At 58.1% G+C, this 21,898-nt stretch overlaps 2 protein-coding genes across 5 annotated transcripts in view; both read left to right on the top strand.

Annotated features, from left to right (window-relative positions):
- CCDC106 (coiled-coil domain containing 106) overlaps positions 1 to 3,322 on the top strand; it is a 4,163-nt gene extending 841 nt beyond the window's left edge. For 2 of the 3 annotated variants that reach the window (XM_040632873.1, XM_040632872.1), the window contains exons 2-6: positions 81 to 156; positions 309 to 416; positions 511 to 687; positions 1,819 to 2,031; positions 2,491 to 3,322. In XM_040632873.1, coding sequence (XP_040488807.1) covers positions 126 to 156; positions 309 to 416; positions 511 to 687; positions 1,819 to 2,031; positions 2,491 to 2,807 — 846 coding nt within the window. In that variant the 5' untranslated portion in view covers positions 81 to 125 and the 3' untranslated portion in view covers positions 2,808 to 3,322. The remainder of the gene's footprint in view (positions 1 to 80; positions 157 to 308; positions 417 to 510; positions 688 to 1,818; positions 2,032 to 2,490) is intronic. The other variant, XM_040632874.1, reaches the window with a different exon arrangement.
- A 1,489-nt stretch (positions 3,323 to 4,811) lies between these two features.
- Positions 4,812 to 21,383, top strand: U2AF2 (U2 small nuclear RNA auxiliary factor 2). Of its 2 annotated transcripts, none has more exons than XM_040632837.1 (12): positions 4,812 to 4,968; positions 8,304 to 8,439; positions 9,196 to 9,240; positions 9,535 to 9,638; positions 9,960 to 10,111; positions 11,403 to 11,519; positions 11,663 to 11,801; positions 16,571 to 16,650; positions 16,733 to 16,855; positions 17,139 to 17,225; positions 17,462 to 17,710; positions 20,635 to 21,383. In XM_040632837.1, exons 1-12 carry the CDS (start codon positions 4,920 to 4,922, stop codon positions 20,767 to 20,769), a joined length of 1,416 nt encoding a protein of 471 aa, XP_040488771.1. In that variant the 5' UTR covers positions 4,812 to 4,919; the 3' UTR covers positions 20,770 to 21,383. The 2 variants fall into 2 exon arrangements, with proteins under 2 accessions (XP_040488771.1, XP_040488770.1); XM_040632836.1 differs by having other exon boundaries at positions 17,139 to 17,237.
- Positions 21,384 to 21,898: the final 515 nt, after the last annotated feature.

The following is a 21,898-nucleotide window of genomic DNA, read 5'->3' as shown; positions in this document are numbered from 1 at the left end:
CCCCCCCCCCCCAGTCCTAAAGAGTTGGGTCCCACCTCCCCTGGGATGTCCCTCCATCTGTGGCTGCCCTTTCTGTCCAGTGCCCCTGAGGCGCTAAGCTGCCTGGGTCCTCTGGAGGCCACGTCATGAATGACCGAAACAGCCGGAGGAGGACACGTGAGGAAGCTGGGACCCTGCCCCACCCTTGGTCCCACCACTGCCCTGCCCAGCCCATCCCTGCCCTTTCCTCCCCAGGGCTGCTGTGGTTGGGGGCTGGTCTGAGGTGCCTGGGGCCTTCCCTGGGGTGACCCCTGGCCTCTCCCCTCCAGTGAAGAAAGACGATGAGGCCTTCGAGATCTCCATCCCCTTCGATGAGACGCCCCATCTAGACCCACAGATCTTTTACAGTCTGAGCCCCTCTCGGGGAAACTTCGAGGGTGAGCTGGGGGGAAGGCTCGGAGGGACCCCAGTCAGCTGGGGTGCAGGGCTCTTGAGGCCTGGGGTGTGACCAAGGTTCCCCGGTGTCCCTAGAGCCTCCGGAGGCCGCATCCCCGACCGTGGCCCTGATGAATGGTGTCAGGGCCCAGCTGCACATGGCCTTGGAGAGGAACTCATGGTTGCAGAAGCGCATCGAGGACCTGGAGGAGGAGAGGGACTTCTTGCGGTGTCAGCTAGACAAGTTTATCTCCTCTGCCCGCATGGATGCAGGTGAGGTGCCTGAGGAGGTGGTCCCTCGTGTCTCGCTCCTGGGCCCTGACACTCAGCTCTGGCCCTTCTCTGGGATCCGGGACCCTTCTCACCTACTCTCATCCTCTGGTGGCCCAGTGGGGGTCTCTCCCTACTCCTGAGGCTGTCTCCAGGACCCAAGCTCAGCTTCCTTCCTGCCTGACTCCTGCCACTGCTGATGGGCAGAATCCTGTGGCCATCGCCTGCCAGGGATAGGGCTTTCCTTTCTCCATCTTCACACCCTTTTTTGGAGAGTACCCCTACTGCTCCCCTCCACATGATATTCACCCCTGGCTGGCTCCCTCCCAGGACCCCATAGTCCCCTGTAATTCACCGGACAGCCTGGGCAAGGGGTGTGTGTTTTCAACATCTGTTATTGGGGACCCCTCTGCTCTGGAGCCACCTGTGGCCTGGGTTGCTGGGACCACCCATTGTCTCTCCATGCTGATGGGAACCTACCTAGGATGGTTAGGCCCAAAGTCTTCCGGACTTTCTCAGTGAGAACCCCAACATTGGACCTCCCCCCCAGCCCACCTTCTGGAGGCCCCTGCATCAGAGCGTCAGCTGCTCCCTCTGTCCAGGTGAAGGTGGGCACCTGACTTTCCCAGACCACTAGACTCAGGGCCTGGCATTTCTCTCAGGGTCTGGACCCCCCACATCAGCCAAGGCCTTGTTTGCTTCCCAGATTTTTAGAGTCTACTCTTCCGGAGGTCCCACTGAGTCTCCAGAAAACCCCTCCTCCACCGTGGGAGCCTATAGTCACAGACTCTCTGAGGTGTCTGGTCCTGTCTTGGTTCTCTCAGCCCTTCCCCCAAATCTCTTGCCATAAAGTTTAGGAGTCAGAGGAGCGTGAACCCATGCCCCACCTGGGATCTCTGCTTCCAAATCCAACCAAGTGCACTGTCCTCAGCCATCATGCTGAGGACTGCAACATCTATACTGCATTTTCTGTTGGTCTCCTGGGGGGTGCCAGCCCCGGTTGAGGCCCCCTTTCCTGGGGACCTGTGTGTGATGTGACATCTGTGTCCATCTCGCAGACAGCCCCTTGCTTCCTTCTCCCTCCTGTTCTGGAAGTTCATGTGTACGGGTGTCTCTCTCTCTCCCTCTCTCCAGAGGACCACTGCCGCGTGAAGCCTGGGCCGAGGCGGGTTGAGGGGGACGGCCGGGGTGGGGCTGGGGGTGAGGCCTCAGACCCAGAGACAGCGGCCTCCTCGCTCAGCGGAGCGTCTGAAGAAGGCAGTACTGTGGAACGGAAGAGGCAGAAGCAGAAGGGAGGTGCTGGCCGGAGGCGCTTTGGGAAGCCCAAGGCCCGGGAGAGGCAGCGGGGTGAGCCAGACGCATGCGGGTGGGGGGGGGCGGTGTGTGTGTGTGTGAGCTCAGGGGTCTGGGCTGGGGGCTTGCTGTGACCTTCAAGGAGGGCCTCCCTTCTCCCCTAGCCTGGTTGTCTGTCCAGTCTCCACGTGTGGTCTTACTTTGCAGCTCACCCTCAGCAGCCTGGCCATCTGGGGTCTCTGAGCCTCAGGCTCCTCATGAGTAACAAGGCGAGGGGGTGAAGCTCAGTGGGGCTGGGAACTCCTCCTCATCTCTGGGCCTGCCTTCACCGATTTTTCCACTTGCCTCGCTCTGTCTCCATGTCTCCCACCACCTCTTGACTCCTCACCCCCTTGTCCTCTGGATCTCCATGTTGTTCTCCTGACTTTTCCTGTATAGGGTTCCCTGTCCTTGCTCCATCTCTGCCTTCGTGTCCTTGTCTGTTCCTCATGTCTCTATGCCCTGGCCCTGCAGTGAAGGATGCAGACGGTGTCCTCTGCCGCTACAAGAAGATCCTGGGCACCTTCCAGAAGCTGAAGAGCATGTCTCGGGCCTTTGAGCACCACCGAGTAGATCGCAACACCGTGGCGCTGACCACGCCCATCGCGGAGCTGCTCATCGTGGCCCCTGAGAAGTTGGCGGAGGTGGGCGAGTTCGACCCTTCTAAGGAACGTCTGCTCGAGTACTCGCGTCGCTGCTTCCTGGCCCTGGACGACGAGACCCTCAAGAAGGTGCAGGCTCTCAAGAAGAGCAAGCTCCTGCTTCCCATCACCTACCGCTTCAAGCGGTGATCCTGCCACCTGGCCCAGGACGCGCCCTTTGGCCCCCACTTCCCTCTCTCCTGCGCCCCTCCTGGCACCGGCCAAGCGTGTGCATGAGTGGTGTGCTCCTCCAGGGGGCCCGGGGTGTTTCTGCGTGTGCCTCTCCTGCTGCAGATCCCCATTCCCGGTCCCTTGTATATAGATCTGGTCCCCTCCTTGCCGCTCACGGTCCTAGCACCCTCCCCTTCCTCTGCATTCCCTGGGGAGCCAGTCTCCCAAGAGCTACCGTCCAGGGGTCGGTTTCTGCCCTTTCCCAAACACTGGCACCCCTCCCACGCGAGCTGCACCGTCCTGCCCTCACCGGGCCCTTCCTCCTGGGGACACTGCGAGACTCTCTGCGGGGCTTAGGCACTGTACATACCCCGTCTCTACCCCCAGCCCCGAGGAGAGGCTGGCCCACTCTGCCAGGAGCTCCCCACCCGCATTCCGGACGAGAAAGAATTATTCAGAGAATTTAAATTAAACAGAGACGATAAAATTTGGAGTAAACTAGGCCCGGCCTCTTCTTGGAGGGGGTGTTCGTTGCCGCGGAGACAGTGACGGGGGCTCCGGGGAGTTCCACGGAGCGGGCGGTCAGGCAGGGAGCCGGAGCTTGGGGAGACAGGGTGTAATTAGCACCCCCGGCGGCAGGGGCGGGAGGAGAAGCAGCTGTGCCCCAGGGAACTCGGAACACTGCTGGCGGGGCTAGCTCGACTAGAGGCGCGGCGGCAGGGGCCGGGACTCAACGACCGCTAGCGGGAGCAACCGCGGCGAGGGGGCAACCGACACGTCTGGGCCGAGGCTTCCACGCCCGTCCGCCAGGCGGCGGTACTGCCAAATTACTGGTCTTCCGGAAGTGCCTTCTACGTCTCCTGCTACGCCTGCGCTGCGGGAGGGGCGCGAGCGCGCTTACGCGGTTGCTACAGCAACCAGGAGAAGGCGGCTGTGCTTAACGGTCTGGATTTCAGTACCTTTCCCGGAGTAAGGGAAAGTCTCGCGCACGCGTGCTGGGGCCTCTGGAACCCGGCTCGCCTCCCGAACGGTGAGAAACCTCGCCTCAGACCGACCTCTACGCAGGCGCAGAAGCCCATCTCGCTCCCCTCCTCTTCCACTCCGCGCAGGCGCACAAAGCCGCGCTGGCAACCTCCGCAGCGGCCGCGCGCACCCTTCACCCGGCTGCCTGCTTTTGTCTCGCGCAACCTTCTTAAGCCCTCCGCGAGATCGGCCTTTCTTTTCCTCCGCTCTCCCCACCCGGAGAGCCAGGTGCAGAGAGCCGGGACCCCGCCCTTTCTCTGTATCCCTTCTCCTGACCAACCTCGTCTCTGTCCTCCCTCCCTTTTTCGTTTCCGAAGCCGGAAGGAGCCGAAGCGCCGACGGAAAAAACCGAAGCTGTCTCGCGTGAGTGAGGCCTTCCCGAAGCGGTGGCGGAAGGAGCCGAAGTTCACAGGCAGGGGAGGAGTGAGTGCACTGTCCGGAAAGAGCCGAAGCTTGGCATTGGGTTTAATCATCTGGCTGGGTCCGAGAGCCAGCGCTGGAAACCTTCAGAAAGTGCAGAAGTCCGGAACGGTTAGGATTGTCGGAAGTAGCCGATTGCTTGGATAGGGCTGGCAGCGAAGAGCGGGCAGAATCTGCGGGAGCAGCCAAAGACTGGGACGGTTTGAATTGTCGGAAGAAGCCGAACCCTTGGGAGGGGGGGCTGGGCGCAGAGGAACGCGCGGACCTACGGAAACACCCGAACGTTGAAGAGCTAGTTTCCGAAAAGTTACGATAGCCTGGGAAGCCGGTGAAATCCTCGCTTCGGGTGTTTTCGGAAGCAGCCGAAGCCGCCGCTCCCGATTCCCTCTACGGCCCGGAAATAGCCGACGCTATTTGGAGTCAGGCTCTGGGGGGAGGGGCACCTCGCGGGCGGGAGGGCGGGGAGAGGGGGCGGAGCCGGGGCGGGGCGGGGCGGGCGGCCCGGGCTTGATTAGGTAGGAGGCGGCGGAGCGCCGGCGGCGGCCGGAAGTAGCCGAAGCGAGCGGCGGAAGTAGCCGAATCGGCCGGAGCGGGCGGGCGGCAAGGCGAGGCCAGAGCTGCACAGGGCCCTTACGCGGCCGCCTCAGCATGTCGGACTTCGACGAGTTCGAGCGGCAGCTCAACGAGAATAAGCAAGGTGAGGGCGCCGGGGGAGCGGGGCGGCGGGCGGGGCGGATCCTGGCCTCTCTCCGTGTCCCCCGCCATTTTACCCCTCTCTTCCCCCTCCTTTCAGGGCCGCGCGGCGCCCCCCCCACCGCTTCGCGGCGCGCGCCTCGCTCACGTGACCGCCCGGCGTGCCGCCGCGCGCGGGAGGGGAGGGGAGGGGGCGGCGGGCGCGGGTCCCGGACGCATGCGCGGCCCTCTCCGTGCTGCGCCCCACGTGGTCCGCGGTGGAGGTGGCGCGGACCGTCGGGCTGGCTGGGTGTTTCTTCGCGGAATCCCCACGTCCTTTCCTTTTCTTTTTTTTTTTTTTCCCTCTTAAAATAATCTGAAAGGAGGTTGTATGTGTATCAAGTCCCGCAACGCTTCCTTTCTTTCCCGCTGCTCCGGCATTTCCGCTTCCGGCCGGGCCCACGGCCCTGGTCTCCACGCCCCCTTTGTTCCAAAATGGCGGTTGCGAGCCCCCCTTCACGTGGGCGCCGGACGAGGGGGGGCCCCCGCGCCGGGGCAGCGAGCGTGCCGCGGTGTCCCTCGTGAGAGAGGACACGCGTGCGTCCTTCTGACGCGGGAGTTGGGGGAGTCCCGATACCCGCAGCGTGGAGTGTTGATTGCTCGTCCGGTTCCAGCGTTGAGGCGCGTAGACGCGGTCTCAGCACTTGTCAGCGCGGGCGGGAGGAAGCACGTTCCCTCCCCCCCCCCCAAGCTGGGGCCGAGGGGCGTGGGGGCTGCGGGGTGTCAGAACGAGGACTGGCAGTGGACGCTGCGGCGATCCGTGTGCTGGGGCCGGGAGAGCGGGGAAGAGGCCCTTCTCTTGAGTGCCCGTGAAGCCCGGCATTCCTGGGTTCTAACACTTGCTTTGTTGCCCGGCAGCCGTGTTGCTTTAAGATTTCTGTGTTTGTGTCTCCCGTGCGCTTGTGGAATTGAGCAGGATGATCGTAATGATAGTTGGTGGTTAAACTGAGCGCGTGCTAAGTGCTGGGCGCTTTTTTAACGCTTTACCAGGTTTCAGCTGGTAAGAGGCAGAGCTGAGCGCACACAGGGTAACACGTAGAAATGTGTGTGGCGTGGGGCTTGGTATACACTAAGTGCCTAATAAGCGATGTGTTTTTTGTGAAGTTATCGTTAGCGTGATGTTGCACTACGAAGTGGAGAGGCACATCTTCATTCAGGTGGCACCGGCAGGAAAGGTGCTTTCCAAATGTCATTCTGCCAAGTCCTCACACACCTGGGGTACATGGGACCTTTGTTTCAAGGAAGGTTTGGGTGTTTTTGCGTGATTTCACTCCGTCAGTAAGCGGGAAAGCTGAAATCCACCCCGAGTCTGGCTGGCTGCAAGGCCAGGTGCCACGAGGCCCGGCTGCCAGGTGGAGCTGATGGAGCTCCTCCTCGAGGCACTTACTTGCAGGTATGTTGTCTGGTTTCGCCCTGGCCTGAACTCTGGGCTGGTGGAGCTGTCCCACAATGCGTCCACAGCATTTTGAGCAATTGAAGTTCCTTTTATGTTTTCATTTGTCGTGGATCTGTGTGTGTTGGGAGGCAGGAAGCTCTGTCCACGTGTTGCCCTGCCTGTGAATCCTTGGCTCTGCGGGCCAGCATCTGCGCTTCAGCCCATGCCTAGGGCACGTGTGTCCCCAGAGAATTAATTTCCTTGTCTGGTGGCAGGCACCCAGCAGGCATCACTGCTCCCTCTGTGTTGGTCCCTCAGCCTGCTTGTCTGTTTCAGAGCCTCAGCCTCAGGGAAAGTTCTTGGGGCCCACAGCCTGCTCATCTTACAAGTGTGGAGCCAGAGGCCCAAAGCCCCAGGCCGCAGCTGCTCTGTACCCAGTGCCATGCCTGTTTGCCTGTAATTTCACGTTGCTTCAAGTCTCTGATTTATTTTTTGTTTTCTATGTTTATAGAGATAATAACATTGTGACTAGTGATTCTAGGCAGACCCTTGAGTGTTCTTCTTGTCCTGCGTTAAGAAGTGTGCCCAGGTGCCTAACTGTACTTCCTAATGCCACGGGGTTCACCTTCAGTCTTCATGCTCTTCTTGCTTTTGCCATGGGCAAGTTACATAGCCTCCCTGTGCCTCAGTTTCCCTTTCTGTTATTTGGGTAGAAATGTTTTTCCTGAGCAGTAAGGATCGAGGGCTAGTGGGGCTATTGAGTATAGATGTGTTTTAGGAGCATTGCTGTGTTTGCTGCTGTTTTTTTTTTTTTCTTTCTGTTTTCGAGGTGCGTTTTTTCTTGAGTTTTAGTGGTTTTGGAATTGAGATTTATTTACAGGAAGTTCACATTTAAAGTCTCAGACGGCATATGAGATAAAGTAGTAAGGACGAGGCTAAAGTCCACTTTATTACACCTTATTCTTATTGCCTCTTCCTGCCTCTGTTCATAGACACGGGGTAGTGGAGGAGTTGGGGGTGTCTTTGAACTAAGGAATAAGGAAATGCACTGTGATGTGCTGGTGGTTTGGTCTGCACCTCCTTCCCAGGGCGAGAGGTCTGTTGAGCGGAGGTTTCTGTGGTTTTATGGGCAAGACTGCTCTGTTCCTAGTCGTCACCCCTGAGGCCAGTGAGGGGGTTGAGGGAGCCAACTGGGGGCTGAACCCCAGTCACTGGCTTTGAGGGAGTGTGGGCAGGTTGGGGTGGTTTGGGATACCAGCCTGTGAGGGGTAGTGGGCAGGGCACACTCCTTCCCTAGCTCCTGAGGCAGGGCCAGGCACCTTCTCTTTAGCCCACATTCAGAAAGGGGCACCTCCCTAGAGGAGGGCATCTTGCATTCTTCACCTAGTTGGGAAGGGACCATCGGGTGTCCTGGCTTCCTGGGGATATCAGATCTTGCCTGGCACCTGACCCTGGGGCCTGATGGTGGGGCTGTGGGTGCCAGCTGGTTGAGGAGGTCTTTCCTGAGGGGTCGCCAATTTTTTCATTCAGGAAAACATTATTGGGTCTCTTGATTCCCCAGCCTCTAGCCCTGCCCCTCTCAGGGACGACCCTGGGGTCAGGCCCCTCAGCCCTCGAGGGGGACCAGGAGCCAGCCTCCTCTGTCTTCTCTGGCTCCCCAGCTCCTCCTGAGCATCCTCAGGTATCTTACACCCCGGGGGCATTTCCAGGCCCTGTCCCCTCAGGTAACCAGCTCCCGTCCCCTTGGTCCCCCAGGGTCCCTGGACTCACTTGTGGACCCAGGAAGCCTGTTATCTCCCCATCTCCATTGAGTCCCTTCCCCTTGGGGGTGGCCTCCCTGGGGCTCGGGGCATAGCCACCAGTGAGTGGGTGGGCTGGGCCGCGTCCTCCCTCAGCTCATTCTCCTCCCCCTCGCCCTGGCCCAGAGCGAGACAAGGAAAACCGGCACCGGAAGCGTAGCCACAGCCGCTCTCGAAGCCGGGACCGCAAGCGCCGGAGCCGGAGCCGGGACCGGCGCAACCGGGACCAGCGGAGCGCCTCCCGGGACAGGCGGCGAAGAAGGTACCAGGGCTTGGGGACCCCTGGCTGGGCACAGGTTGGGGGTGGGCCAGCCTGTGAATGGGGTGTTGGTGCGCTCAGACCTTGTGCTCCTGGGACTCTGGCTTCTCTCTGTGTATCTGGGGGAGGGAGTCTGTTGCTTGTCTGTCTTGAGTTCAGAATTTTTTTTTTTTTTCCCACCCTGTTCTGGAGTTGTTTTTTCAGTTTCTGGTGGGTTGGTGAGGGCAGTAGGTTCTTTATCTTGGAGGTGATTCTGGAGTCAGGGCACTCGACTCTTGTTTTTTCCTTCACGAGGTCAGTCCCAGTTCCTGTCTCTTAGGGCTGGTTTCTTTTATTCCCACTCTTCCTATGGTTCTCTGTGGGATTGTCTTCTGGGGCCTGTACTTTGCCTCCTGGGAAGAGGGGGTTCTTGAAGTGGGGCAGCATCTCTGATCCCTAACTGCATTCTGCTCTTCTAATGCTTCTTTCCTCCGTAGATTGCCCTCTCTGTTTTCTGTCCCCTTAGGTGAGGAAGGGCGGGGTAGGTGGAAGTCCTCCTGCCTCCTTCCATCTCAGTTTCTCCAAGTAGAAAGTGGTCTGTGTGGCCTTTCCTTCCTTCCTCAGTTCCTCTTTCCTGGGGTCGGAGGTTTGAGGGGAACGGCAGGGCTGAGGGGGCCTGCCCCCAGCCCTGGGGCTCTGCGCCCTTGGGGAGGTGTGGCATGTGGGGAAGACGAGGGTCCCCAGTCACCCTTCCCCATACCTTTCCCTCCCACCCCCCAGCAAACCTTTGACCAGAGGCGCTAAAGAGGAGCACGGTGGATTGATGTGAGCTTCTCTTCCTGCCCCTTCCACCCTGATGTCCACTCCCTTTGCCCCCCCCCCTTGCCCCCGTGTACCCTGCCCTTGTCCAGCCCCAGCCCAAGCACTGGGGAAGAGATTCCACTTGCCTTGAAACCAGCACCCTCCCCCAGGCCTGGGTGCGGCCCTGACCCAGATCCTCTCCCTCCTGGAGAGCGCTGCACTCCTGGTGGGGAGCTGAGGGGAGCCTGGGGTGCTCACAGGCCCACCTTTGGTCAGACTGAGGTCGTCCTGCCCCGCTCTCCCCTCCCCCCTTCCCAGTCGTTCCCCCCGCCACGAGAAGAAGAAGAAGGTCCGTAAATACTGGGATGTACCACCACCTGGCTTCGAGCATATCACCCCCATGCAGTACAAGGCCATGCAAGGTAGGCTGCAGCTGCTGCCTCATTAGTTAACAAACTGAGGGTGCTGAGTGGTTGAGGGAGCAGACTTTGATCTGGTGGGGGGTGATGGGGTAGCAGGATAAGGTTTGTGTCCTGGGCTTCCTGGTTTCTGTCCTTTCGACCACCACAGAGGAGATGCTGTGAGACTCCCATGGCAGAGTGGGGTTGAGCCTCCCTCGGGCTGGTCCTTGGGGAGCTGCCCTCCTGTGGCTCTCTGGGTGTGCAGTGGGTGGACCCTGAACTGGGGGGTGTGTGTGGAGGATTGCCCTGCTGCAGTCTAATCCTGCTGTGCTGTTCTCGAAGCTGCGGGTCAGATTCCAGCCACCGCCCTTCTCCCCACCATGACCCCTGACGGCCTGGCTGTGACCCCGACGCCGGTGCCCGTGGTCGGGAGCCAGATGACCAGACAGGCCCGGCGCCTCTACGTGGGCAACATCCCCTTTGGCATCACTGAGGTACTGCCCGCCCCCTGCCTTTTCCCTGCCCCTACCCTCTCCCCAGTTCCCCCCACCCATTCCTCCCCTTCCCTCCCTTCCCTCCCCCAACCTGCACGGGTCAGACTCTGCTCCTGCAAGGCCCCCCGGCCCCCTCCCAGACGGACCGATGGAGTTGAGCCAGCCAGGGGCCGGGCTGGGGGTGGCCCTCTCCCTCCCTCCTCTTCCCCTCTCCCGTCTCCCCTCTCCCAACCTCCTCCAACAACCCAGGGATCAAACACACACATAACGAACCTACGAAAATCCATGAATCCGTATCGAGAGAGACAGAGAGGGAGACTCGCACACGCGCGCGCACGCCGACACACACACACACACACACACACACAAACACACAAACAGACGCACGTTCCCCTCAGATTTCTCTGACACACCTCTGGTTCTCTGCCGCCTGTACCCCATCCTCTCCCTACGTCCCTCCCGTGGTCGCTGCTCTTTTGTTTTTGATGGCCCTGACCTCCCCAACCTTCCCCACCGCTCCTCTCCCCTCCCCTCTCCCCAACCCCTTCCCGTGGCACCCCGAGAATCCCGAGATCAAAGAGTTGTTTCCATTTCTCTTTAAAGTGAAATATTGTGGGGCTGAGATCCCTCGTAGCAACAAAAAGTTTGCTACCGTCGTCGAAGGCAAGTAAGGTCCATTCTGACTTTCTCAACCTGCACTTTGCTACGTTTGATAAAGCAGCCCCCGGACTCCAGGGCCAGATCCCGCCACATCACTCTTTTCTCCTCCCCTCCCGCCCACCCTCCCTCACCCCACCCTCCTTCCCTCCACCTTCCCTATCCCTTTGCTCCTCTTTTTCTCTGACTTGGTGCTCTCTGTTCCCGCCTGCTCTTTCTTCGCTGCTTTCCTACCACTTTCCTCTTGCTGCCGTTGGATGCTTTTTCTCTCACATTCCATTTCCTCGTTTTCTATTTCATGCTTTTTCTTCTTTTCTTGTCGCTGTTTCCGTGCATTTTTCTTGAACGATGTCTCTTTGGTTGGGGCCCCCGTGGCCTTCCCCACACTCCTGGCCCCTGGCTGTCTATCGCTACTGCCTCCTCGCCTTGTTTTCTCTCATTTTCTTCTGCCTTCGTTCCTACTATTGATCTCTATGCCCCCATCCCTATTCCACTGTTCCCTCCCTTCTTCCACCTTTCCCAACTCCCTCCCTTCCCCTCACCCCCAAACCCCTCTGTGTCTCCCTCTCTCACCCTCCCCTCCTCTCTCCACCTCCCTTCCCCCGCCCCCCCCTGTCTCCTATTCCCTCTGCAGGAGGCCATGATGGATTTCTTCAACGCCCAGATGCGCCTTGGGGGGCTGACCCAGGCCCCTGGCAACCCCGTCTTGGCTGTGCAGATAAACCAAGACAAGAACTTTGCCTTCTTGGAGGTGAGCCGGGTGCATGGCGGGGTCAGGAAGGCATGTGTTCCTCCTGGCGGCAGTACCCCTGCAGCAGCCCTTGTTCCCTGGGGCCCTTCTGCAGGCCGTTGTCCACTGGGCTCCCTGACCCTCGCCGCCCCCTTCTCTTTCAGTTCCGCTCAGTGGATGAGACCACGCAGGCCATGGCCTTTGACGGTATCATCTTCCAGGGCCAGTCACTGAAGATCCGCAGGCCTCACGACTACCAGCCCCTGCCTGGCATGTCAGAGAATCCCTCTGTCTACGTGCCTGGTGAGTGGGGGCCTTGTCCCCTCCCGTCTCCGGCCTGGCTGGAGATACTTGGGAAATGGTGTGAGAGCTTCTCGTCCATTTCTCCAAACGTTTGGAGCTGGGCGCTCTCCCCACTTGAGTTTGCGTAGTGGCTGTGGAATGTGTTGAGGGAGGTGAAGGGCTTGCAGCCTGTCATTCTCGCTCTTGGGCCTTGGCAGTCAGCGTGAGCACAGCAGACAGGCTCCCGTTGTGGGGCTGGCAGCTGGAGAATCCCTCATTTTTTTGGTCTGGGTGTTTCTCTTGACTCGTGTGCTTTGGGCCATTCCCCGCAGCCGTGTTCAGTAGTATTCTGGGTCGGCGTGCTTTTCCTGCGAAGGGTAAGATGGTGAATGTCTTTGGCTCTGTGGGCATAGCGTCTCGGTCGTGGTTCTGTTGCGATGTGGCAGCCTGCGCGCAGCCTCATGCTATCTAAGTGGGCACGGCCTTGTCGTCGTTGGATGCTGACTCGTCAGTTTCATACACCATGCACATGCTGGGCAGGAGCCTCTCAAAACCCTTGAGGACTGCACGGAAATCGACAGCAGGCCTGACTCAACCTGCAGGCTGGTCGCTGTCTTCTGTGGAGAGATGGGTATAAGCAGGGATTTGCGTCTCTGTGAGGCCCTGTTGGGGTGCAGGGAGCAAAGTGGGCTTGGAGGAGCCAGCGCTGTAGTGGAGCTGGGGGGCCTGATTCTCAGGCCCCTGGAATTCATCCAGGAAAGGTAGGTGAGCGCTGGTACTCTGGGTATGGGGGGAGGAAGTAGTAGAAGGTGGGATTCCAAGGGCAGAGGCTTTGCCTTGAGGGCCCCTTTTAGAAACCGAGTCCACTCTTGGCAAAGCGGTGGATGTGGAGTCCCAGAGGGGGTGGCACCTTGGGACTGGGCGCTGGTTCCCTGGCTTGTCTCCAGTGTTTCCCACTGCAGTAATTTGGTAGGTTCGGCGGATCTCTTGAATTCTTTCAGTGGCTGAGGTGTCCTATGTACTGACATGCTCTAAGCACACAGCCCCATAACGTTCTGTGTGGACACACATCTGTGGGACCGTGTCCCAGATGAAGCCACGCAACATTGTTTTGTGTGAAGTAAACTTTTTAAAAGATTTTATTTATTTTAGAGCATGCGAGGGGGTTGGGGGGAGAGAAGACCTGGAGCAGACTGCACTGGGTGCAGAGTCTGACGCGGGCTCGATCCCACGACTGCAAGATCCTGACCTGAGGCAAAACCAGGAGTCGGGCACCTGACTGACTAGGCCACCCAGGCACCCCTTTGCTGAGTAAATGTAGTGCGCTTTAAGTAGTTTTTCGTTACGTGAGGACCCTGCCCACTTGCTGAAGCTTACTGTGTCAGGCACTGTCCCAAGTGGGCTCTGTCCATCATGGTAGATTTTTGGCAGCCTATAGTACGAGGTCAGCGAGTGACAGCTAGGGGGCCAAACGTGGCTAACTGCCTTTTTTTTTTTTTTTTTTTAAAGATTTTATTTATTTAGTTGACAGAGATAGGAGACAGCCAGCGAGAGAGGGAACACAAGCAGGGGGAGTGGGAGAGGAAGAAGCAGGCTCATAGCGGAGGAGCCTGATGTGGGGCTCGATCCCATAACGCCGGGATCACTCCCTGAGCCTAAGGCAGACGCTTAACCGCTGTGCCACCCAGGCGCCCCAAGCTTTTTTTTTAAATAGTAGGCTCCGCGTCCAACGTGGGGCTCGAACTCGTGTGCTTGAGCAAGAGGTGCTCGCTCCACCGACTGAGCCAGCCAGGCGCCCCCTGCCTGTTTTTAAATAAAGATTAATTAGTACAGAGCCCAGCCCGCTCACTGCCTGTAGTCTGTTTTGTGCAGCAGCGCCAATTTGAGTGACAGAGACCCTGTGGGCAACAAAAAAAAACGTTCGCCACTCAGCCCTTTAATGATGGGTTTGCCAGCTGCCGTTGTGGATACTGGGATCCCATTTCATTCAGGAGGAGAGCAAGGCAAGGGCATGATTAGTGGTCTCCCTGGCAACGGAGACCTCACAGATCCAGGAACAGCTGCTTTGGATCGTCTTCCCAGAGTCATGGGCCCCTTTCTAGAGGTGGCTTTTGGTGTGATGAAGCCGCTGGAAGATCACTTACCGCTCTGGCTTTGGGATTCGCCTGCCCAGAGAGGCTGGAGAGACCTCTGCAGTACCAGTGCCTGGGCGGGCCTGCTCAGTTCTGGGAGTGTGTGTGGTGGGAAGTGGCAGTGGAATTCTGCCTGTAGGTTAAGAATCTTCTGGTCGATTTTTCTCCACAGCAAAGCTTTTGTTTTCGTTTTCTGTTTTCATTAAAAAAAAAAAAAGGTTATTATATATATAAGGAGATTAAAGGGAAAAAGCACGTGATAAAATTCAGCAGACATTCTTGGTTAGAAGAGGAACAATACAGGAACCTGGAAGGCGACTCTCTGACCTTGATGGAGGCGTGTTGCCTAAAATTAAACACGGATCACCTGGAATTGTGAAACCTTAAATTCATTCCCACTGGAGTCAGGCCTAGCTGTCCAGGACTGATGGTGGAATCCTGGCCCTCCATTTAAGACAAGAGGGAAATGGGGTTGGGGGGCGGGTAAGGGAGAGCCAGAGCTGTTTTGGAGGCAGGAAAGCGGAATAGCCATTCACTGTGTGAATTCAGCTTAGCCCTGAGCACCTGCCCACCGCCATGCCAGGCTCCCTGCTCAGTGCAGGGCTGAGTCCCACTCTCCCTCAGCAGGCTCCTGCCAGTGGGGCGTCACCCCCGTGCACCCACTCCCTCAGGAGAGTTTTTGGCCAGGCCCAGTGGGGAGTGCCGGTAGGAAGAAATGGTATTCCAGGTACAAGAAAAGATTGCTCAGCCGTTGGGGGTCCAGCATGTCCGGCAAGGAGGTGAGGCCTTGGAATTGAGGAGAGGAGTGTGCTGGATGGCCCTTCTGAGACAGTAGATGCCTGGTCAGGGAGGAACCTGCCCGTTGTGTTGGGAGAGGAGGTTGCCAGGGGCTTGATGTTCGGGTGCCGGGAACTGATTTGTATCACCTTTTCTGGTTGTGTGACATTGTGTCGGTCGTTGCCCCCCGCTTCAGAACCATCGTGCACCCAGGGTCTGCAGTACTGGCCTGGCCTCAGGCCCCGTTTTAGGTGCAGACTCCCTGTGGTCTGTTCTCGTTCTGCGTTGTAGGTGTTTCATAGACGAGAACACTGAGGCCCGGTGGAGCCTCACTTGGTGCTGCACCCCAGATGTGAACCCAGGGAGCCCGACCCTGGTGCCCTGAGCACTGTGTGCGTCCCTGGGGTGCACGGCACAGCAGGTTCCGGCCTGGGCCCGCTGGCTGACGTTCATCTGGCTCTGCTACTCCCCTACTGACGTGACGAAATCGCTGTCCCTGTCCTAGTCTGCCATTGGTCAGAGTGATGGTGCCTTAGCTTGCCGGGAACTACCTGTGGAGTCATGAGTGATAAAGGGGCCTAGAGGTCTCTCTTTCTGCCTGTATGAATCCAAGGTAGAACTACTTTTTCTGCCTCAGTTTATTCTGTGTTACTATGGATAGGGATTTGGAGAGTACTGAGGCAGTAAATTTAAGGAATTTATCTGCAGTGCCTGGCCTGTGGCCTCTGCTTATCCTACCTTGGACGTGCTGGATCTCCATGGTCTGCACACCTCCATGGCCCCGTCCTGGTGGGGCTCAGCTCTGGTTGTTGAAGCGGCTGGGGTGGTGGTAGGAGAGGGTGCACCCGTCTTCGGGTCCGGTGACTCAGTGGCTGATGCTTTCTCCCACCCTGCATCTCCGCTGTCTCTCTCTAGGTCAGGTGGACGTGGGGAGGCCCCCTTGGTGTGGACTGTAGAGGCAGGCCAGGCCCCGCCGCCCCTGGTAGTGGGCTCTGACCTTGAAAAGTTTGGAACTGGTCAGGCTGGATGGGTGGTGTTTCTCTAACGTTGAGCCCCAACAGCAAGCTGGGGCTCTGGGTAGCTCACAGCTCACAGGAGGCCTCCAGGAATTGAGTGGCATGCTTTTGAAGCCAGTGGGACCAACGGGCTGAGCCACCTGGCAGGCACTTGTCTCTGAATCCAAAGTTGAGTGGAGACGATTGGGGTAGAGGTATAGCGGTCATTAAACCCACTTAGCGGACATGAGTCCCCTGGAACATCGTGCTGGCCTCTGTGGTCAGGGTGCTGAGTAAACTGGGAACGTCTCTGCCTTTATGGACCCAGAGCAGCGGGCCTCCGATTTCACACACAATAGGATAGAGATGGAGTTGTTGGGTTTTTGTAGTTGCAAAAAGTACAGGACAGCAGAGCAGAGAAGAGGACCAAAAGTCTCAACGGGAGACCTGTTGTGAACGTTGGGTGGTAGGAAAGGGCTTGGATTTGGGGTCTGACGGAGGAGGGAGTTGGGTGTGTTATCCTGACGCCTCACCAGTAGGGTGAGAGCCAAACATGACCTGCTGCGGTTGGCAGATTTGGGTATGAGATTGCGTCTTTGTGGCCCCTCAGCGGGGACCTTTGCTGCCATGCCATGCTGGTATCTGTCATGGCATGTCCTGAGGAAAGCTGTTAGTACGAGTCTCAGAGGTTGTGCGGGTTTGGGAGAGAGCTGTTCTCTGTTGGTGGTTGCTGGGCCTCCGTGGCTAGAGTGGGTGGGTGGATGGCGGAACACCGGCCTGTTGCTGCATCAGGCATAATGGGCCTGTGCCCGTGCGCTCACCCTAGGGTTCTGGGTAAAGACCTTGTGCTGGAAACCAAAGCCTGTCTACTTCCCTTTTCCCCCAGGAGTTGTGTCCACCGTGGTTCCGGACTCTGCCCACAAGCTGTTCATCGGGGGCTTACCCAATTACCTGAACGATGACCAGGTAGACCCCTCGCCTCCTCCTGGCTTCTCCCCTCCCAATCTTTGCCCAAACCAGCCCTGACGGAGTTGCGGCCCCGCCGCAGGTAAAAGAGCTGCTGACATCGTTCGGGCCTCTCAAGGCCTTCAACCTGGTCAAGGACAGTGCCACGGGGCTCTCCAAGGGCTACGCCTTCTGTGAGTACGTGGACATCAACGTTACAGACCAGGTGAGCCCCGGGTCCCTGGCACTGCTGCATCCACCCTTGCCTCTCACCCTGCTCCGTGTCCACACTGACGTCTTCCCTCCTCGGGATGGGTGGGAGGAGGCCAGCCTGCAGCAGGGCCCTGCGTTGGGGACTTGGCCCCTTTCCCTCGGTTCCAGCTCTTTCCAAGCTCTCCCCCGCCAATGCCCGGCTCTGGGGTATTGGGGCTTGGGGGGAGGTGTCAGTCTCCTGGCCCCTGACCCACACCTCTTTGCTGCGCCCCCCACCCCTCGTCCTCCATACACAGGCCATTGCGGGGCTGAATGGGATGCAGCTGGGGGATAAGAAACTGCTCGTCCAGAGGGCAAGTGTGGGAGCCAAGAATGCCACGCTGGTGAGCCCCCCGGCACGTCATCTTCCATTGGCTAGAGGGACACCTGGGGGTGGGGTGGGGCTGGGTGGGGCTGGGAGTGGGTCCCTGTAAGCTCTGGGCTTGGCTTTCCTGGGCGCCGCTGAGAGTGGACACCTGGGCCTTCAGGGGCAGGGCGTGGTTTTCTCTGGGTAGGTCTTTGGGGGTGCTCTGTGGTCCTGGCCATGACGGCCCTGCCTCCCCCCTGCTTTTCCCCACAGAGCACCATCAACCAGACCCCGGTGACCCTGCAAGTGCCGGGGCTCATGAGCTCCCAGGTGCAGATGGGCGGCCACCCGACTGAGGTCCTGTGCCTCATGAACATGGTGCTGCCTGAGGAGCTGCTGGACGATGAGGAGTACGAGGAGATAGTAGAGGATGTGCGGGATGAGTGCAGCAAGTATGGGCTCGTCAAGTCCATTGAGATCCCCCGGCCTGTGGACGGCGTCGAAGTGCCCGGCTGCGGAAAGGTGTGCATGTGTGCATACCCCCCTTCCCCCCAACATGCATGCGTGTACACCACTGCCGTGACCTGGATGGGTGTGGGGGGCCCCCCTGGAGCGTGGCCCCGCAACTGTGTTTCACAGCTTGGCTCTGTAGTGTGACTTGAGGCACGTGGTTTGGTTTTGTCTGTGCAGCGGGTAGAAAAGTGCTAAAAATACTCACAACAGCAGCAAACCCGCTTGTATCTCCTGCCTGCCAGGTATTCACTAAACTTACCTGTGCGATCCCAAACTCTACAGCAGCTCTCTGGGCCCTTCCTCAGAGGTTTCAGGGCACATGGTCAGATCTCCAATTCTTGCAGTCTGATTTCCCAGCTCAGTGAGTCATGTCACTTCTGGCAATGTGCCAGGTGCCAGCACTTCGAACCCTCCTCGGGACGCAGGGAAGGAGGGGAGGTGACTTAGGTTCATCTAACCACTCACCTGTGATTCAGGCCTTTAAGCAGGGCAAATCTTGGGGCCAGCCTTGTCAAAGACAACATAGGTGCTGCCTCAGGTAGCAGGTAGAACGGGAATAGAATTGCCCTGGATGCTGTTCTTAGGAGGGTCAAGTAGGCCCAAGTGACATCAGGTTATTCCAGCAGGCAGGTAGGGTCCTGAGCAGGGAGCCCAGTGACTGTAGATCCCCTGGGGTAGGAGCCTGGTGTGTTTGGGGACAGTGATGAAGTGCGTGTACCCTAAGCAGAGAGCAGTGGGAGATGAGGTCCGAGGCTGGGAGGTGGGACCCAGTACGGCAGATCTTGTAGGTCTGTGTGGGTCCTAGAATAATGTTGGGTGTTCCCTGGAGCGAGAAGGAAGTCTTTGAAAGGTCTGGAATGTGGCCTGTTTCCTGGCACGTAGAGAGTTCCTCAAAATCAGGTAAGCGTGGTTGGCGATTATAGAGCAGGTGCTTATTACTCTAGCCCTACAGAGTGGGGTTCTGCAGGCCGGGACTGTGGAGGGGGCAGAGGTGCTGGTGGTACGATCTCTGGAGCTTTGGGAACTAATAGCTTGTGGTCAGCTGGTTGGAAGGTGGTGACCTGATTTAAAGTAGCGGCAGGAGGGTGGAGCGAATTCGGTAGATTGGAGAGACCGGTTACCTGTGAACACCCAGATGCCGGTGGTTGATTGGGGTGTGCTGGAGGGGGAAGAGGAGTCAAGCTAGCTGCTCAGACTCCTGGCCTCAGTGACAGGGTAGAAATGGCAGGTGAAAAGCAAGGGAGATGAGCAAGTTTGGGGGTGGGGGGTTGGTGTTGGGGAACAGTGTCGGTGGGCAGTCTGAGGTCCTGAGACACCTGAGCAGAGATGTGTGCAGCTGTGAGCAGGACAGGTCTGCGTTCCAGGCATGAGGTCTGAGAGAAACTTAGGGGTCATCAGCACACTGATCCCCGTTTTGGTGTCAGTTGGATGAATTTGCCCAGGGAGTAGTGGAAACAAGTGTCAGGGGCCAAGGGACAGGGCTGGGGGTGGTGGTGAGGGGGCGATGGGCAGCATTTCCTTTCTCCTGACCCTGTTCGCCTGCCCAGTCCTCACTGGTGTGGTGGAAGCACCTGCTCCTGGTGCTTCAGTGCCATGGTCATGGGTGCTGGGAGGGAGCCTGGCTCCTGAGGGGCCGAGTCAGTATTTGTGGGAAGGATGAAGGGGAAGACCTGCCTGGTTCTGGGATCATCTTGTTTTGTTTGTAAACTTTGTCGTTCTTTTCAAACATACATGAAAATACAAGTATTGTAGTGAAACACTACGGTAGGTCATTTCAGTTCTGCTATGGCATATACACATTCTGGTGCCCCGTGACCCAGCTTCAGGTTATCCATAGCTTGTCCTTAATTTCTGTATTTAGCTTCCTAGCTTGCTTTTTCCTGAAATAACTTAAAGCATATTTCTCTAATATCTGAGCTACAAATATTCGGGGCCTGCTAAGTCTTGCTTTGAGGTTGTGCCGTGCGCTTTTGGATGCAGAGCCCCATTCCCGGCCTCTACTCAGTAGATGGGGGCTCCTCCTGCACGGTAGCGGTGCACCCCCTCCTTTGTGACAGCCCAAAACATCTCCAGACATTGCAAAATGTTGGATGGGGACACGTTTGTGCTGGTTGAGAACTACTGCTCTCAACTTTTAACAGATAACTTCTAAATAATTGTCATGAAACTACAATACCATTATTACATTAACAAAATTATCTTTAGAATTTACTTAAAATTTGTGTTCAGATTTCCCTGCCTCACATGTTTTTTATACTTGGTCTAAGTATATCCAAACAAGGATCCATGTAATTTTATTTAGAACTTCTTATAACAGTTGCAGATATAATGCTCTTTTTTTTTTTTTGTAAGCTATTTTGTTGAAGCAACGGGGCATTTGTCTTAATAGAAGTCCCATATTGCGAATTAGATGGGTTTCATCCTCCCCCTCACCCACTCGCTGTAAACTGGTGGTTCAAACCAGATGAGAAACTAGATGAGGTTTTTTTGTTGTTGTGGTTTTTTTTTTTTTTTTTTTTTTTTTTTTTTTTTTTGGAGTCAACCTAGGTTTGAATCCTAGTTTGTCTGTCTTCTGGGGAGAACATGGCCTTTGGGCAAGCTTGGGGAGCACCCAGCAGGGGGTGTGGTACAGGGGCAACTGTGAACACAGGTGCCCTCTTTCCTTGGGGAGCTTGCTGCTGTCCCGTGTGGCTCTCAGTTCCAGTCACTCTCCCATGCCTCCACATGGCTCTGCTCTGTGCACTATTGTTCTTTGATCCTGGGGTTAATTTGGGTAAATGCTCCCAGACCTGCAGCAAGGCCCTCTCTCTTCCTCCCCCTCCTGCAGATTTCTGGGTGTTGGGCAGATGCTGGCTGGTTACTGTGGCTGAGCCAGTTTATCCTCAGAGACTTGAGGCCACCTTGCCTTCCCAACCTGTCTCTTACTCCTGCAGATCTTCGTGGAGTTCACCTCTGTGTTTGACTGCCAGAAAGCCATGCAGGGCCTGACGGGTCGCAAGTTCGCCAACAGAGTGGTTGTCACAAAATACTGTGACCCCGACTCTTACCACCGCCGGGACTTCTGGTAGAGGTGGAGGGGGAGGGTGGGGGCAGGGCTGGCTGGGGGCTTCTCCCCCTCCCGCCCCCCCTCTTTTCCCCCTCTGAAGAAGATGGGCAGAGGAGTGACAGCCGAATGACAGCCGGCAGCAACTGGAATGGCAGCAATTGGGGTGGGGTGGGGGTTGGGGTGGGGAGGGCAATGGGGAAGTGCGCGCACAGGCCCACACAGACACATGCACCCACAGACACAGAGGGAAGGGGTCGGGGTGGGGAGGGGGTGCACAGCAGGGCGGGGTAGGACCCCAATAGCCCCTCCCCAGAACAGCCTCTCCTCTTTTCCCTTCTACCCTCCTCCCTTTACCCACCGTAGAAACATAGTGTGTTTATATTTTATGGCCAAACTATTTTGAATTTTGTTGTCCACCCTGGTGCCCCGCCTCGTCCCTTTCCAGGACCACAGCTCCCGTCCTCCTGGCCTCTGGTCCTCCCCCCGGTGCCCTCCCCGGTTTCTTACGTAGTTGACTCTCTCCTCTTTAGTCTCCCTGACCTGCGCCCCAGCCCCGTGGCCCCGTCCCTTTCCTCTCTGTGGCAGTTTCATATTTGCTAAGACGAATTTGCTCATTAAACATTTTGTTGTATTTTACTTTACGGAGCTGCTCTGTGTCCGGTGTGTGTAAACGCCCCGCCCCCACTCCGGTCCCCCGGAGCCCTGCTGGCTCTGACCTCCGGCCTCGGCGCCCTTGGCGCGCCCTACGGGGCACACCCCGCCAGCGTGGCCGCCTGCTCGTCTCCGGCGGGGGGCGTGGCTGCACGGAGGCTGCGGCGCCAGACCGGCCTGCGGGGGAGGGGACTGGCGGCAGTTCTCCCCACCCTGGGAGGAGGGGCATCTCCAGAGCGCCGCGGGATGTTGGGGGCGGAGTGGCCGCGCAGGCTGGCGACGACGCGGTCCCTTCCCCGCCTTCCTCGGCCGCGCTTGTCGGCCCGCCTCTCCGAGGCCTGCACTTGTCCGTGCGTGTCTCTCGGGGCCTCCCGGCGGCGCCTGGCCTCCTTGGCCGCGCGCCGGAAGTGACGCTGCAGTGAGGGCGGGCGGGGCGGCGAAAGCGGCGGCTGCGCAGGCTCGCTGCGGGCGGGGCCGCCGGCAGCAGCGCGGAGGGCGGG

This window comes from Ursus maritimus, unplaced genomic scaffold (genome assembly GCF_017311325.1).
Source record: "Ursus maritimus isolate PB19 unplaced genomic scaffold, ASM1731132v1 scaffold_19, whole genome shotgun sequence".
NCBI classification, from domain to species: Eukaryota; Metazoa; Chordata; class Mammalia; order Carnivora; family Ursidae; genus Ursus; species Ursus maritimus.
Note: the sequence above shows the minus strand (reverse complement) of the source record. Positions and strands in the feature narration are given on the sequence as shown.